The sequence below is a fragment of the Calonectris borealis genome, chromosome 5 (assembly GCF_964195595.1).
Source record: "Calonectris borealis chromosome 5, bCalBor7.hap1.2, whole genome shotgun sequence".
Classification (NCBI taxonomy): Eukaryota; Metazoa; Chordata; class Aves; order Procellariiformes; family Procellariidae; genus Calonectris; species Calonectris borealis.
The window spans coordinates 8,926,171-8,944,800 of record NC_134316.1 but is presented as its reverse complement, the minus strand read 5'-3'; the positions used below and the strand labels follow the sequence as shown (position 1 = coordinate 8,944,800).

The following is an 18,630-nucleotide window of genomic DNA, read 5'->3' as shown; positions in this document are numbered from 1 at the left end:
AGTCATGAGCAGTCTGTTTTTGAGGAAGGCTGACTTTTCATGCTTGCATGGACTCCTCCCTCTAAAACAAACGTCACTCTTGCTTCTCATAACTTCTGTGTATGTTTCTAAATACTGTGTGTTGCCCTTTGGAGAGAATATGTCCTTCTGCTAAATAGGCAAAACTGACATACCACTGCAGAACCTGCATACCACCCTACTGGATTACCTCTCCAGAAAAACGTGACTTAAAGCTTAGCTGATTTCAGTTCATAAAACTGTGTAGTACCAGCTCTGTGTTCTCTCTGCTTCTACAGCAAGAACATGCATGTATTTTCCAAATGTCTGGGGGAAACTACACAACCAGTTGCCTGCTGCAGAAACTATCGAAGTATCCTAGCAGAATGTCTCTAGCTGACTGTAACAGAGATGTTGTTGTAGTGCCTCTTTGGGTCCTTCTCTCAGAAGGGTTTGGGGTTACCCTGCACTGTGTGCCCTTTCCAGGGGGGCAGAGGGACACAGTTAGCGCAGTCAGCTCATGCCGGACATTCCAGATGCTCCTGCAGAGTGTCCACGCGCACCTTGAATACGTGCAGCCTCTGAGATCGCAAATGGTATTACAGCTTTACCTACACAGTAGCTTTAAATGCGTTTTGAATTCAGTGTGCTCACTGGGCCCATTCGTAGTAACCACTGAAAATAGTCTTAAGACTTAGTTCCATCATTTGCTGATTAAAAATTATTTGGGCTACCCACCCCATAATCTGGGAGTGAAAGCACCTTTGGGATTTTCAGTGCTTTTTGCAGCGAATACTGAATGACGGTTGGTTTCTCTTAGAGGAGGCTGTGAAGCATCTGGCTGGGGCAGATGACACGTGTAGATTGTGTGAGGTCAGATTCTCCTGCTTTGGTTGCATCGGAGTTCCAGTGCAACAACTGCTGGACACAAACAGCTGCTGAGATATCTCATTTTCCTGTTTCCCACAAAGGAAAAAACAGCAGCTGGGTCTGAAGTGCCTGAGCTGATTTAAATGAGTTCCTGGTTATTTCTACAGATATCTCCAGTTTCATCAACAGAGTGCAAAGTGAGAAGGAAGGATGGACCCTAAACTATCCATTTTATTCAAAAAGACATTTCTTACATTTTTTGTTAATGCTTCTACCCTCAGTCCTGGCCGTAGAGGAGAAAAATGTGTCAATGCCCCAAGACGGCGTGCTAGAAATGCCATCTGGCTGAGAATTTTTGGGACAGGGAGGTTGCTGGTACTTCAGCAAACCTGTGTTTGAATCTTCCTCATCTTGCTTTATGGTCACGTGAGGTGAAAAAAGGTAAGAATATTTAGCATCAACACTTTGACCACTTCTGGAATAGCAAAGCTGTGGGTGACTTTTTAATTATCCCATGATTTTTCATGTTAAGATCTTATTACCATCTGTAAAAGTACACTACAATATCAGTTCTGGGGGCTGCAACTTGCTATCTTGGAAACAGAACTGTTTGGGATTGCAAGCTATCAGAGGGCTGCATGTCTGTCTTCAAAGCTGGAATGAATTGCAGATGAAACCCATAGTGAAGAATAAAAACGAAATATTTTTAAATGCTACTGTAAAATTGACGCTTCCAGGATGGGGGTTATGTCTTAGGAGGATGGTTGTGGTGGGCTTTTTTTTTTTCTTTTCAAAATTTTTTGTCCCTTGAATAATTTGGATATACCTACATCTGACAAAGACTATTTACTGTGGGCAAATTAAGGTCTCTGTTTTGATAGTTGATTCAGGTGGGAGGAAGGATGAAGAGTAGTTGGGATGGGGATGGAGAGTGGCAGGAAATTATAAAACTTCCAGACCTTATGAAATCGCTCAAGTTCTGTCTTGTCAGCTTTGGAAATATCTGCATTTTGTGACTTCTACTTTTATAATGGCTCTGTTCAGAGATGCCCTATCCAGGGACCTCTCAGTGATGAAGTTGCATTGCTTACTGACATCCATTACATGTCTTCCTCCTCTGTGGAGAGGGATTTGCAGTGGAGTTCTGGTTTTGGAAGGTAAAGGAGATATATGTGTGTGTGTGTGTGTTTGTGCATGTTCAAAATACCTGCTGTTGCATGTTTGTGTTGATAAAGGGAAGGCTGAAGCACACTTACAGCGGGAGCAGGAGGTGGTGAGTTTTTATAAAGAGAATTCATTTCTCAGGGCACTCACTCCACAGTTGTGGTCCATAGGGTAATTTTGCCTCTGACATAGAGCAGTTTTACCCTGGTTGTAATGAGTTACTTTTGTTAAGATCCAAGTTGTCACTGGCATCTTTGTTTCAGACTTCAAGTGATTTTTTTTTTTTTTTTTTGTTATTATTTTTTAAGGGAGTCCAAACTCAACGTGTGTCTTAGCCTTTATTTTTAAGGAAGTTCTAGAAAGCGTTCTTTTCCTTAAAGGTAGTAAATTTGACTGTTTAAGTGCATTTGGTATGTAACCTGTTTTAACAGGATATTTTTATATTTTCTGTTTTACTGATTCCTTTTTTCTTTTATAGAACAGACTTAATACAGAACTTTCTTACTTTTTAATTCAACTTTTTTTATACCTTACCATCTTAGGATGAATATTTAAACAACAGTCTTCAGTCTTGCCTCAAAATGTCCCTGTGTGCATCTTCTCACAAGGACTTTTCTCAGTTGCTGCCACTTCAGGATATTGGATGCAATAAAACAGAAATTAAAAACTCACCCGCTGGTATCGTCTCTCCAGTTCCCTACAGTTGTAATCAGTCCACGTTGACAGCAGAACACAGTCCAGTCTATATTCCCTCATCTTATATGGAAAACAGACATGAATATTCTGCGATGGCATTCTGCAGTCCTGCTGTGATGAATTACAACATTACCAGCAATTTTGGTGATTCAGAGAGTGCATCTGTGAGGCAAACATCAAGCCCCAACGTGTTATGGTCTGCTCCTGGCCATCTCTCCCCTCTGACATTGCACTGTCAGTCATCGCTTCTGTATGCGGAGCAGCCAAAGAGTCCGTGGTGTGAAGCAAGACCGATGGAGCCAGTGCTACCTGTGACCAGGTCAGTAACTACTCATTTCTTTAAAACTTTGCTGAAAATTATTTACAGTTTCTTTAGTTCTTTTAAGTTTTTTCTTTTTACATTTGACTTCTATGTGTTGGTCTCTCTGAAAAACAAAACCAAACCAAAAATCTTCCACCAAACACCAAATCAGTCCTGGGTTTTGTGTTTTTTTTAATGTAACTTCTGAAATAGGATTTCTTTTTCAGTAGCTCCTTAGAGAAGTATACACCGACATAAAGCACTACAAATGCCTTCAATGTGGGAACTGTTTGCTGTGTATACATAAAAGCTCAAGACTGCTAGGTACTACTTTGTGTAATAAAAACGAATTTTGCTCTGGCAAATTAAGGCCTGTGAGTGAAAGAAGTAAAGGTTCATTCTTTTTTCCTTTTCGTAAAACATTGTTTGAATTTCATTTTATCTGGATTTTTTTTTTAACTGCATCTAATAGTTGTGAAGGCTTTTCATGAACTTAGAATTTTCTTTGTTTTTTGGTTTTAGTATTAACAGTCACACAGCAGCATGCATCATGTTCAAAAGAGTGCTGCTACTGGAAAGTCTGATGTTGTTTCTTGTTGCTGTTCTGAACTGACTTTATGAAGGTGTTACGAACAGCAGATTCATGGGCTAAATTTTCAGCTGTAAAGAAACTGTGTTTGCAAAAACATGTTCCCATTCTGCACATTTACTCATATTACAAACCACAAGGAATGTAGATCATCAGCTGATGAAATTACTCCATTCATGGGCACAAACGCTGTTGGATGGATAAAAGCACAGGGTGTTGCAGGTGCTGTTTCTGGTTTAGCAGCTGTATGTTTATTCATAGGGCTTCTTATTTAACTTCAGCAGTCATTGTCAGTATGAAAAATAGTGTGTCCTGGCAACAGTTTTAGTTCAATTGTTAATAAAGGATTTGTGATATTTTTGAGACTACCCACGTTCCTTCTGCAATGGGTGGGCTGCATGTTGACTGCACAGGGCTAAGGCGTGAGATCTACGTCTACTTCGGTCTTGTAGGCTGCACAGATCTTCAGCCCGGCCACCTGACTAGTTGCTATTTGGAGTCAGCAGAGGGTAGCAGGCAGTTCTGGAGTGCAAATCTACTTTAAGTGTAGGTGTGTGGATTGGGAGGGGTCATTTGGGTAGCACTTATATACGGAAGAATTCCCTAAGCAGATCTAATGTGAATAGGGCTAACATCCAAACTCTTCCTGCTTTGGTTAAAGTTTCAAAACTTTGACAGCCCTGGGAAGGCTGCTGCACTAACACTAACGTGTTTGAAGCTGTCCGGATGATGGGACAGCAGCTGGAATAACCCAAGAGCAAGTGCACCCCATCTGATGCTCTGCAGCGTGCTCTCTACATAGACAGAAGGGAAGCCAAACCCGCCACACTGGAGTTTAAGTAAACAAGTCTTCTGCCGTTTGTGTAGATTCATACAGACTATTGCTCTTGTAGCTAATGATGACTTAACTTAAAGAAGAGAAGTGAAATTTGGAGTCTAAATTTATGAATGATCTTTATTGTTCAACAGCAAGTAACTACTGTGTTGCTTGGTAGCTGGACCTTCTCAGTGGTTCATTTGTCTCAGTATGATGCATTGTAACCCCCACTTTGTGTATAGAAGTTGTAAAAAAGAAAAAAAAATTTACATGGAAACACAAAACAGCAAAAGCTGTAATTCCCTTATTGTGGATATCTGTCCTGAAATAAGGCTGTAAAGAAAAAAAGTCCTGTGCTTCCTTTTGCTTTATCTTTTGGTGAGGTCTTAAGTTAATGTCATGAACATTATATTTATTGCCATGGGAACAATGACTGTGACACTACAGATTTGTAGATTATACCTTGAAGGAAGAGTTCTTGGGATTGAAACTTAAAGGAATAGCTCTGGGGGAAGGGAGACACTAATGCTGTAAAGTGTAAATAATTTTAAACAGCGTTGTAGTTTGAGAAAAGGGATTTTGTTTGAAAGATGAGTAAGAAAGCATTGTGATATATTTAGGCCCAGTTTATTTTACCTTTCAAAATAAAGCAAGAGTCTCACCGCGAGAGGATTTTATTTTCCCTGGGTATAAATTTCCATTAACATTAGCTAAACTAATATGGTCCACTTTGCTAAAGCTGATCACTGTGTAATTTGGATCTCCTTGAAGATCAGCTTAAAATAAGGAACCTGAATTTTCAGCATTCCCTTTCCTCACAAATAGGTTCATTATATGAATACAGAAGATATTTATTTAACTTTGCTAAATGCAAATGCTATGCAGCATAGTGTTACTTTGCACCAGTAGTTCAACAAAAATTAATTGTGTTCCATGTAAAAATAGATGTGAATTTTTAGAGTTCCATTTTCTTGTACAAAATGGCAATAATTTGTGATAAAGACTCAGCTATATTTATTTGCATTGTAGGTCCTAGTGAAGACAATAGAAATATTGTCATAAATTTTATTGGTGCAGGATCATTCAGTTTATATTAAAATTACATGAAGAGAAAGGGAATGTGACAGTGTAATTGTATTATATTTAAAAGGAATCTGAAATTGATTTCTGTCTTCATCCCCTAAATAAAAGGATTTTAATTAAAGAAACAAAAGGGTTTTTTTCAAAATGAACAGGTATATTATTTTCTAAAAAGTGTTAGGAAACTTTGATGAAGTTGCCAGAGTGACATTTCTGAAACTTAATTTGGTCTTCTTTTCTGTTATTTTCCTTGTGCTTCTGACTAATTGCAGGTAAAATGTGTAAGTAAAGGTTTTGGGGTACACAGGCTAGCAATGTTTGCTTAATTAGAAATTGTTTAGTAACTTTGTCCTGTTCACTGTGTGCTAATATCATATTTATACATTGCTTAAACTCTGCTCTGAAGCCATAATTATTTGCATTATTCTCCTATGCTTTTTGTATTGTGCTTATTCTGCAGAGCACTTAAATGTATCTTGAAGTCTCTTTGAGGTGATGGGTTGGCATGTCCATTTGATGATGGAATAGTTACAGAGATTAAGCAAAAATATGTCCCTTAATTTTGAGAAATCTATGACATGATTTTCAGCATATTAATCAATGTTTGGAGCGTAGCAGAACCTGTACTTTGGAGACTTAGGGATTGACAGTTGTGTGATATTAACAATTCTAGAAGTTATAGTGGAGGGAGTCTGTAGAAAATGAGGAAGATAAAGATTGAAAAGTATTCTTCAGCAGATTTTTGCCTATCATCTTGCACCCATTCTGGGAGAGAATGGAAGAGCCTTCTTCATCCTGCAGCTTAGGTTCGTATGGGATTGAATTATCTCCAGGCACTGAATGAGCCAGTGGCCTGTTGGAGGGAAGATTATAAGAAATTATAAAATCTGGACTATTAATTTTTGACTTAATGGATTTTTTTTTTTATTTTCTCAGTGTTTTTTTTCCTCTCTTCTTTTTTATAATGTACAATAGCTTAGGTTTTAAAAAAACCTGATAGACAACAAATGCCATGAGCAAATCTTGCTACTTTCTAGGTCAAATCCTTGCCACCCTTCTTCATTTTTTATAAAAATTTGAATTTAGGTTCAAGTTTTCCAAGTGTGGCATAAGCATCAAACATTTGCTGTAGCAAAGCTAGAGGTAATTAGGAGACACAATAGATACTGAATAACCTAAATTCTCTTGCTAATTCCTTCTGCTTTAGGGTAATCATCTTCCCACTGTAGATGACTAGTAGGAAATCACTGACTTGTTACTTTCAAAAAAATCTTAATTCTTTTTATAGAAACATAATATCTCTCTATAGAAACCATGATCATAAAATAGAGAGGAGTATTAGGTGTAAAGCGATAAATCTTTGTCCATGTGGTTCCTCAGTAGCAGCCAGGGCACATCCCCCATTTTCCTGCATCCTTCGGTGCAGGAGCTTTGTGGGCATACAGCCAGCTACCGCCAGTTCTTCTGGAGGACCTGGCAGCTCGTTCATCTGCTGAGCGTGCTGGAGTGCACCAAGAGCGCTGGGAGGTGGTCTCTAACCCCTCCAGTTTGCTCTTTGTGTGGGTGCGCTGTCTGATCGCGAGGTCCTCAGGGTAAGGAATGTGTACCTTAAAGCTCTCAACTATTTCTTAGCTCTGTTGTCCTTAAAGACAACAGTAACAAAACGATTGGGTTTGAACCTCCTGCTGCGCTGCTGCAGCTATTGCAGACGAGCAGATTTGAAGCCCGTTCGGCCCCTGCAGGAGGAATTCGTTCCAGATTGTTGCTCTGTGTGCAAGCTGTTTGCCACAGCCTGTGGAAGCCACGCAGCTTGCATGTGTGCAGAGTGACTGTCATTAAACTTTTAAGCAGGGAGAGAAAAAGTGTTTTTTAAAACACTTGTCATGACTGGAAGGTAAAAAACAACACTCCTTAGTGAGATGTTACAGTGTGTGCGTTTTCTTTATTTTCATCCATAACACCTCAGTGCTTTAACGAGGGCAATAAACATCGCTCTCTACAGCATAGCAATCAGCCACTGAGATGCTCTCTAGCTGATTTTGATTCTTTTCTGACTCCCACAATTGGATCATGATTCCCAAGTAGAGCTTAAAAATATACCTCTTCTACTAATCTGAAACACCAAATTACTTTTTCTTCCAAATAGAGGGAAACAGGAAGGAATAGCAATGCTTTTTCCTCCTTGCATTAGCAGCATATTAGGCATGTGTGATACAGTCCCTTTATTCTAAGGGAGAGCTCCCCCACACTGGTCTTCCCAGCGTGGCAGAAAGGGAAATAACTTAGTGATGCGTCAATCCATTAATGCGGGGGTGTGTGTAATCAAAGACTGGGCTCGTTAAACATCTAAATAGCCTTATGTCCTGCAATATCTGAATGAACTAACATTTTTTAAAAGCTTGCAGTAACTTCATTGTACAACAAATACCTTAATTTTTCTGTTTTGGAATTTGCTCAGAGAACCACCTTTTTTCCTTTCCAAATTTTCTACTAGGAAATAGGAGCACGTTCTCCTCAAATACTTACAAACTTGATGATTTTTAGATGGCATGTGCGTGTGTTTGTCCTTATCTCCTGTCATGAAACCAGCACAAAGTCTACTTTTAATATGTTAGTTAAGGCCTCTTTGACAGCACTTTCAAAATGTTTCTACTGTTCCATTTAAACTTGCTCTTGCTGGTAAACACGTTTCTTATGCCCCGGCAGTGTACCCGTGTTCTTTAGAAGTCATGAGCCATGCTGCCTGCTGTCTTATCCCAACTGAATTTCTTCTCCTCCCTAATCCTGCTGGAAGGTGGGATGAGGAAAATTCTGCAGTTTCTGACTTCTGCCTCTGTGCTTAAGTTTATACCTATAAGTTCACTATACAACTTTCCTTTTGTTAAACTGCTGCTGAGAGTTTGCATATGACACTATTTTCTCTCTATCTAGAAATTGTATTGACCGTGAAACTAAGGCATGCTAAAACCACTAAAAAAATGAGGTCCAGAGAAAAAGTACACAATGGATGTGCTTCCTATACCTAAAAACCACTTTACTGATAATCTAAGTTCCTTTCCTCTTGCTGTTTGTTTACAGGATCTTGGTGTCAGGAATTGGCTGTTATTTCATGTTTTGATCCTGTTCTAATTTTAATCCAGTCACTAAGAATAGTCCCAGTAAGTTGGAACTATTTGCAGTGCTTCAGGAATGCATATACCTTACTAATTTATATGGAGCAATAATTTTTTTATGTATGAAAGTATTTTATTAATTGTGTTTCTCTATTCTTCTTGTATTCAGACTTCCTTTTATTTAGCATTAGGGTGTTCAACGTGGGTCATCACCTTGAACAGAAAACTTTGCCTAACATTTTGAGTTGATCTTGTAGGCTGAGATTCACATCTCAAGATATTTCTCTCCAGCTTCTCATTGAGTGAATAAAGCCTCGTTTAAAGGATGAAATGCTTGAGACTAGATGTGTATTGCTCCATCTAGAATCTCGCCTTGCTAACAGTATGAAGCAACTGCAGCTCTGTTCGTAGTAGTGTTTATCATGTCAGTCCAAGCTGTCTGAGTTCTCATTTTCCAAGCGAAGCTTCCCAAAGGCAAAGTCCACTTGGTTCACAAATTCCTGGACTTGTACATTTCCAAGGATTCTTCAAGATCCATCAGCATTCCATATGATTTTCCCAGAGTTCATGTGAACGACACATCAGCAGTCCAGTTTTATGCCTTTGAGTATTTTAAAACTTCATAGTCTGTCATCATTGAAAGCTCTGGGATCAACTATATGCTTTAAATAACCTTACCAGAAAATGGCTTAACAGTGTTTCACACTATCCTGTGTTCAGTAATAAGAAGACAATGGAAAATAATGAAACTCTTTGCAACGTAGATTTTTTTTTCCTCTTTTATAACAGATGTTTTTCTTTTCTATCAGAGAAACGTTAAAAAGAAAAACTAATGGCAATGACTGTACAAGCCCAATTGCAAATAATCCTGGCTCGAAAAGGGATGCCCACTTCTGTGCAGTCTGCAGTGACTATGCTTCAGGATACCACTATGGGGTCTGGTCATGTGAAGGCTGCAAAGCATTCTTTAAAAGAAGTATTCAAGGTAGGAGAATTTGATAACTTCGCTCAAATAAGTTGTTTCATGTGATCAGGGGCTGCAGTGGTTGATCTGGTAATGAGTTGATCTAAAATCCTGGTGTATGGTGCTGCATGCTGAAAATAGAGCAACACATGATTTGACTACTTTATCTTTTGGCTCTTATGTTATCAAGATCTGGAAACGTTACAAAGGGAGCAATTGATTTCTTTAGAGAAGAGGTGGAATACATAGCATGGGAAGGCCCTGCAGCAAAGGCCTCGGTGGGATGGCACTGCAGACCTGTGAATCTGATTGCAGTTTGTCCCAAAGTAGGCATAGTAATTGTGAATTTGTTATAATAGACACAGTTAGAGTAGATAATTGCCTGGAGACTTTGCTTGCCAGGAACTATTCTTGACAAGAGTGTATTGCCTGGAGCTGTTGAGTCATAGCATAAAATATCTACACAGTATGTAGGATATAAAAATATGTGTGGCAAGTATTAAATATAAACCTGATTACTGTTATTTCTTAACCCCCCACCCCCCAGAGCCTACATTGCAGTATTTCTATTTCTTAATTCTAAGATATCCACTTCAGTGTTTAAATTCTTAAATATTTGGTATTTAGTTCAAATTTGCTGAGTGGCTGAAGTATGAAGTAAATGTAGGTCTCCATGTTTGTTATCACAGCCTATGGGCAGTGACTTATGCACCATATTGCAGCTTTGGACCACTTCATTTCTTGGCTTCAGTTATCGTGTTCTTTGGCCTCACCTGGGGCCTCTTGCGGGAAACTTAATTGGATTGACATTGGATACTACATGCAGATACTAAAACAGAAAATCCTGTCATTTTTCAGTCTGTAATGTTCCCTTCCTCTTCTGCACACAAAGCCTTTAGCAATCTTGAGATATTTTCTTTTGGATCAATATAGCAGATTTGGTGTCACCATTAGAATCAAATTGAATTCAAAACTTGTTTGCCTTTTCAATTTATTGTGCAAGTTCTGCATGGGAATAACAATTTCTATAAACTGGTGTAAGTTCTTTTGATTTCTAAGATAATTGAAGAGAACTTTGTCTCCAGTTTGTCACAAATGGAGACTGAATTTGATCTCAAAGTGTTTTCTGTCAGGAAAATTATTTGCCTGCTCTGTGTTGCTCACATGTGCTTTGGCCGTGAACACATTACCTATTGTGGCCTTTTGTACACCTTAATGTACCCTGTCAGGTAACGTTTCTTTGTAATTCAAATAAATGAAAGTAAGTTTGTGGCATAAAACACTACCAAGCACTCAGTTGCAACTGCTGTTATGAAGGATATTGCTTATAAAAACACAGAACTTCCGGACCTACCATAGATGAAAACGTTGGGCTAATGTCTAATTAAAATTAGCTGGTATGACTGAGCAACTGTGTGTGGTCTCCTCCGCTTGTCCAAGTTTGCAGTGTAGTGTATTCGTCCCACATCTCTGAACATCTGCCTCCTAGCTAAATTATCCCAAGGCCACAGGAGTTTTAAACCATACTCCTGTGTGCTTGGGTTATAGTGCAGTAGAGAGCTTCCTCCTCCTTTCCCCCCATGTTGTGTGAAGAGTGATAAACAGTAATTTGTTTTTCAGTCATATCTGCCAGTAGGAAATGGGACAGACTGTAACCTGATCTCTTCTTTTAAAAATTGTCGGTTCAAAAATTCAAGGTTAAAATTATTTTAATTTTGCAAGGAAATAGTCACAATGGTTCAGTTAAATAGTTACTCCTGGGGACATGAACTCTTGGACTTGCATCAAGTAAAAAAAACTCTAGTAGCTGTATCTTTGCCCGATCTATTCTTAAAGTTTGAAAAAATAACTTAAAAAACAACCTGAGAGAAAATACATTAAGAAATGTAAATGAGTGAATATTTTTTGCTTCCTTTGGTAACTACTGCAAGAGAGATTTCCAGTATTTGGCAGGAGATGATTTGACTGTATTTACACCAAGAGCATACTCAAGTCCAGTTTACAGTAATAAACCTTTAGACCAGATTATTGATTAATGAAATACAATAATGTAAAGGGATTTGGGTGGGGGCGAGGTGACAACAGAAGAGGCTGTAGTGGAAACTGAAGAAAATAAGAGAAACACTTGTCCATAACATCTAAAAGTTATACCTTCTGCTTGTGCTTTTCTTTGTACTATACAGTATGCATTATTTTATACTAGTCATCTTTCTCTCTTGGGCTGCTTTTTTTTTTATTAACTTTGGTTCAGGGTCAATCCTCCAAAGGCTTCTTCATTCCTGGAACTCACCACGTCATAGAGTTCAGTAAACAGAGCTGTAGTTTACTTAAATCTTTGCGGGACTGAAGCTGTGTGCACTGCTGTTTTCAACTCTGCTGAGGAAAAAAAAATCTACTCTCTGCCATCTTTAGAGTCCCAATATACAGTAAGAAGTTGGAGATTGGGAGCAAATTTCCACAAGAGTATATGTCCCATTTTCAAAAATGAGTTTCTTGGTTATTTAACAGTCATCAGTAAAAGCTGATCGATGTTGTCTGGTTACTTTTTGAGGTCACAGATTGATGTTTTCAGTATAGGATAAATATGCATTTTTGCATCAGTTAAATTAATGGAGCTTAGATATATGCATATGAAAAAGTTGAGATGTTTAAAATCAAGAAGGTCCTGGTTTGGGAAATGACCAAGAGAGACTGTTGGAGATGTTAAATTTTCTCTTCTTACTCTGCTGCAGGACATAACGATTACATCTGCCCAGCTACCAATCAATGCACGATAGACAAAAACAGGCGCAAAAGCTGCCAGGCATGCCGGCTACGGAAATGTTATGAAGTAGGAATGATGAAATGTGGTGAGTTTTGCATGTGGTGTTGTTTGCTTGGGTTTTGCTGGCTTTTTTTTTTTTTCCCTTCAGTCAATTCTGTATAGCTTTTTTCAAATTTTTTTTCTTGGAATCCTAAAAAGGCACACAGGCAATTAGAGCAAGGTTTAAGCTGGTTTTATAGGAAGGAATGTACCGATTCTTAAAGCAGAAGACGACTTTTCATTTTCAGAAGAAAACCTGTGGGAAGGAGTAAGGTGTAGGTTTAGCACAGGAAAACCATAGTACCTCTGCAGAGCTCCGTGAAAGCAGTTTACTTGCATGCTACATTCTGCAGAACAGGAACCCAAGACGTGCTGCTGCCTGAGCCTCAAACCAAATGAAATCCCTTCTAATATGGGGTAAATGAGCCTGTACTGTGCTCTGCTGGTTGAATGTAATGCAAGAACAGCAGTGCTGCATCAAAGCAGTAGTTAATTAACCCAGTATCCTGCCTCCAACAGTGGCAAAAATGAATGCCTCGGGAGGAGTGTAAGAATGAGACTAGCACCTAAGTGAAACTACTGCTGACAACTCTCAGCTTCCAAAAGTTAGCAGTTGGGGTCTTCTGGTCTATTTAATGGGTCTCAATATATTAATGGAATGACAACTTGTCCAGTGTCCCTCTTTTTAATCCTGTAAAGTCTTGGCATCTACAGCGTCCCATAGCAAGGAGTTCTGCACCTTGACCACATGTCGTGTGAAGAACTAGCTCTGTGGTTGCCAGGCTTATTTGTGGGGCTTTGGTGGGGCAGCAGGGGGAAGGCAGCGGGGGACTGGTTTTTTTTTTGAACAGGCTATTTTCAGATGATGTCTTCCAGCTTTTCCATCAAAAGAAGTCGTGAACAACCACAGTTTGTCTCTGCACACTCAGAATTATCCAGCCTTTTTTCTTATTCCCATCTTGTACTTATAGAGATATGACTTCACTGTAGTTGTACATTTATAGATGATATTTTAAAGGTTACTTTTAAGAAGAATATAACTTAAAAGTTATTTCAATATCTAATGTACTTCCACAGTCAATGTTTGTGTTCCTTATAGATTCCCCAATGTACATGATAGAAATAGGCTGGGAAAGCATCACACAGGAACACTGGAGTGGAAAGGAGAAGGTCACTGTGCTTGGTCCTCTGTGATTTGCAGGCATGCGTCTCATTTCATCCCATTTAATGTAGATACCTATTTCTATTTCAAGGCTAGGCAGTGTTTTCATCCTCCCACTGCTTTGATCTGAAGGCTGTTTGCAGAATATTATTTCTTTCATTACGAACATTCTTCAGAATTCCAGCCTGCATTTATTGCTAGACAATTAATGCCCGTTTGTTCTTGTGGCAACATTGTCTTGCAGCTTAGAGGCTCCTCTTCTCTTTATTGTTAATACTCTGGTTGTATTTACAGACTACATCATAGCCCCTCGCAACCTTTGTTTTACTGGGCTAAATAAACCAAGAAATCTCCTCCTCTTGCAAAAAAGAAAAGTAGACAGAATCTGGAAGTCGTCAGGCTAGCTTGTCTCTCAATCTGCTCCAGGCTGAAATAATCTCTTTTGCACTTGGATGACCAGAATCATGGACAGTATTCCTGTGAACTCTCCTCACTGTAGTAGCATTAATACATATCTGTTTCTGCGGGAGCTTTTCTCTGCATGGAACCCAGAATCCTATTTGCCTTTTTCATGGTTGCATCATGCTGGTAGTTCAGAGTCGTTCTAAGAGCTGTTATGCTTGCAGCCTCCTGTTCATTTCTAGCTGATAACTCCCAGCCTAGAGCTACAATTTCAACCATTTCTTGTATTATTTTTGTACTCCTGAAGTATATTTAGTTTCTGTTGCTCAAATCAGCTAATTCTTTCTATATGAAGCTCCTATCTTCTTCTGCACTGATGATGCATCTCAACTTTTTCGGTGTTTTTCATTAATATGGTCTTAGCTCCCTTTGCTGTCTAGCCCCCAGAAAGGAAAGCCTTACCCTTTTGAAACCTTACTTTCTGAATAGTGTTACTGTCTTTTTTTCGTCTTTATGACTGAGAATTTTACTCAATGTTTTTCCAACAGGGGATTCTGTCAAGCCCCAGTTCTGGAGTTGGAGAGTTTTTGTAAAGACTGATTCCACTATGATATTATAAGGTGGTCCTCCACAATGCTTTCCTCAAATGAATCCTTCTATTCTAATTGTCCAGGAAGTTTTGATTTGCCATTAGACCTCATAGGCACTATAGTATTACAAGTAATAAATAATGATAATATGTACTTACGTTTTAGCCTGTGTTCCTTTTAATCTTGTCACATAATCATAAACACATTTTTCCTCCAATAATGAATGTTTATAGGAAATTAATGACTGTGCCAGCCCAAAAACGAAACTTTGAAACTGTAACAGGAAAATAACAGGAATTGTATTTTTTTAAAAATTAGTTTTTTAAATACTAGCACTGAAATTTGAGACTCTTGAGAATTTAATTTGAGAATCCTAACCAATTAATTTCAGAAAAAGGAATATAAGAATTACTCAGAATTGTCTGAGCTGCCTGATGAGTTAAGAGGCACCTGTGAGTAAAGCTGATGCATGGACACATGGTGACAGACATTTAAACCAGACAGATTTTAAGACTGTATTTCTTGCATGAAACGTAAATGCCATTTCCTGCAGACTGGAGTGATTATCTTTTAAATTTTTTCGTGTTAGAGCCATGCTTTAATACCAGTTTTTTATCGTAGAAAGCCATAAAAGAGTACATTTTCTTTTTAATGAAGGCTTTTCCCCATCTCCACTCCTTTCCCACTTAGTGAATGCATTGGTTCACATCTGCTAAAACCCTGGGTAGGATAGAATGGTTTGTAAGTGCATTTTTGCTCGGTGGAGACTTGTTGTCCAGCAGAAGTGATAAAAGAACCTCAATTACCACTTTGTAGTTTATGAAAGCTCTTCATAAAAACTCTGTGCTGTTTGTATCAAATCTTTAAATACTCGTTTTGCATATTATCAATAGACACCTTGAGAAAAAATACACATGTAAATGTGTGTGTATATATAGCATATGTTTCTGTGTGCAAATGTGATGGGGCAGTACATGGCATCTTTAAAACAGTGGGAGGCAGTAGGAAAATGTTGCTTTGGAGTTTCCTGGTCTGAAATTCTCTTGGACGTCATCGCATTCATAAACATTGAGAAGTCAACCCAACAAGCCACAGGTATTTGAGTGGAGGCTAGCTTGGGGGTGCTTTGTATTAAGGTGATAATGGATTTTCTTACAAAATATACTATCATTGCCAAAAGCACAATGAGGGTCTTAGGCACTGCATCTGCAAATTTCTCTGTAGGAAGTCTGTGCTCCCTACTGTTCCACTCAACACAGCTACTGCTAAATTTTGGCACTAGGACTACTAGCCATGGTAGAAAAATAATTGCAGAGCGCTGTCACCAGGAACAAGGAAAACAGAAATACTGCAGTAAACTGCCCAGCAAACTTGAACAAAACAGATCGGGATAAAACTGATATTCTCTTGGAGCTTTTGGGTGTTTACCTGGGGAGCCTGAAATGTACTGGGCTGTTTGCCAAGGGCAGTAAAGAAGAGGGGAGCTGCTTCATCACTTAGCTATAGCCACTCTGGGAGCAGCTATGCTCATACCTTTTTTTTGCTTCCTGAGGCTCGAATAGACCTTTTTCCATAAAGAGTTTTCAGTTTCCCTGTTGGACTAGACTTACCTTTTATTTCCCCGCCCTGCTCCTGTATCTTTTTTCCCCATGGGCCAGTTCTCAACGTGTTGAAAATGTTCCAAAGATAAAGCTCCTTTCTGCCCCCTCCCCACCCCAAATGAGGGGGCTGAGGGGCCATACTAAAAAGCAATGGGTAGATACTGACCTTGAATACTGGCATCATTCCACAAGTTTGCAAAAAAGAAAAACAGACTTCTCTGTGGGCTGGTAAGGTTCAGGGTTTGGCTCTCTTTTTCTCCTGTGCTTGGCTGCTGCGTGAAGTTTCTAGATAGCACTTTGAAATACTGTAAATTACTTTCCACACAGAAAGTAAGTGGGGAAAAAAAATGTTTCGTGGCATTCTCTGGACATCAGATGTATTAATTGTATTTTAGCTATTATAGAAATTACTGTAATTTCAGCTCGTGTTCTCATGTGTGTATGGCAGACGGCAGCTTCTTTGTCGGGAGGTCTGCTCTGTGAATACAGGCGTACTCACCAGAACATTTGCATTTGCTTTCAAAGGTGACTGGAGTGATAATGATTTACTAATGTATACTTGAGTGAGTTTTAAGCTCAAACACTTACAAAACCTGATAATATATTCAATGGTAGAATCTGCAGTTGCTGCTGAACTGGTTAGTTCCATAAGCAGTTGCCAGGGACCAAATATTCCGAGCCACATGCCGTGTAACTGTCCACCATACCAGACAGCAGAGGCATTTGTGATTTTCAGAGAATTTGTAAAGCAGGAGTTGCCTTAAAAATAGTGTGTTTCACTGCCAGTAATACTTGTTGTGGCTTGTTCATGCGTGAGTGAACAACAGGCTCATTTTAATGACTTTTTTTCAATATGTGTCTTATTTCTTATATTCTTGTGATCATTTACCCATGTAGTCTACGGTGCTGTAGCTTGAGATCTTGCCCTTGGTCCAGCATTCCCAGCTGAATACAGCCATTTTCTTGTGCAAGGAATAGCTCTAAATAAGGAGAGTGCTGTAGGAAGAATGAGGGATTTGATCATTTTGTGCACTTCTCCAACTGCCTGAATTACCTTTATATGAATTAATATTAGCTAATAAGTATAGTTAGGGTGTTTGTGGTAAAGTTGGAAGTAGTCCCTAATCTGGGAAGCTGTAAGTATTTTACTGCTGTGCCTTCACACAGATTGATCCACATCTCTGTGTCTAGTTAAGTCAAACATTAAGCTGGTCTATAATTATTTATAATACAGTTTTATAAGCACTTATACATGTCTGTTGGATGCTAATAGACATACAGGTAAAATTTCTCAGTTTAGGTCCTGCCTAAACTTTGGATTTGAATAAAAAGCACAGGAGATCCTTTATGTTGTTGAAATGTTGTTTTAATTGAAAAGGCTGCTACTGTCTGATGTGTCAATTGACTAGCAAGCTTAAATATTGTTTTCTTAGATGAGTAATCTTACAATGCACTCTTTTTTTATCCTTTTTTTTTAATACAAGCAGAATAAATTTTAATGTGGAAATAAATGGTATCTCTTTTAATTACTGAGGAGCTGTGTTTTATGCACACTGCTCAGTGAATCATCCTTCGCCTGCTTTGGCAATATATGGTGATTAAAAATGACAAACAATAATTCAGAATCTGGTTTGGTTGGGGGGGGGTCCCCCTTTTTTTTCGTCACCAACTATATTTTTTTTAGTAACAAGTTTTTCATGCAGAAATGTCATAACACTCCTAGTTTGGCTTTCTGCACTGGAGATGTGAGTATAGAAACTGTTTTTATGTTTTAAATAGAGCATTTATTTTTTTTAAATAAGTACTGGTTATATATGAAACTTGATTTAGTCAAATAACCTAAAGTAACTTAAAGGGGCTTGCTATTTCCCAGTAAGTACCCTCCACAAGTACTGAGATCTTTAATACTGTCAATAAGTATCACAACCTGACTGAATTATTTTAAGATGGAGCATGGAGTGCAGCTGCACAGATGAAAATTGTACAAGATTGTATCAATTAGAACAGGATGCTAGACTACTGTTTTTTAATATTTTTTAAAATTTTACTGATTTCTTTGATCTTCATTAAAGTACCTGGTCACTTACCTGTGTGTTTTTATTTTGGATAGGCTACAAAATGTTATTTAAAAATCTTTACAACAGTAATTTTGAAAGGATAACTCGGGTTTTAGCACCAAAGGCCTAATATTTTGTGTGCCACAGAGAAGTCTGGGTGACAGTATGACAGAGCTGAGGACAGCTGATCAGAGGATGTGGAGTCCCACAAAAGTGCTCTTGGTTCACTTCAGTGCCAGGAACTGAACTAGGGTCAATGAGCTGGTTGCAAGTGCTTGCTTGACCACAGGTTGCTTCTGGCAGGTGTGTCCAAACTGCTGGAATTCCTTCCTCATTGTGTTATCAGGCTCCTCTCCCCAGCTCCCTCTTAAAACAGTAGTTTTTCTGACATTATTATTTTAGATATGGTTCCTAACTGAACAAC

General features: G+C 38.7%; 1 protein-coding gene across 2 annotated transcripts in view; it reads left to right on the top strand.

Annotated features, from left to right (window-relative positions):
* The first annotated feature begins 1,481 nt into the window (after nt 1-1,481).
* ESR2 (estrogen receptor 2) overlaps nt 1,482-18,630 on the top strand; it is a 34,955-nt gene continuing 17,806 nt past the window's right edge. For both annotated transcript variants that reach the window (XM_075150896.1, XM_075150895.1), the window contains exons 1-3: nt 1,482-3,046; nt 9,437-9,612; nt 12,324-12,440. In XM_075150896.1, the coding sequence (XP_075006997.1) occupies nt 2,613-3,046; nt 9,437-9,612; nt 12,324-12,440 (727 nt within the window). In that variant the 5' untranslated portion in view covers nt 1,482-2,612. The remainder of the gene's footprint in view (nt 3,047-9,436; nt 9,613-12,323; nt 12,441-18,630) is intronic.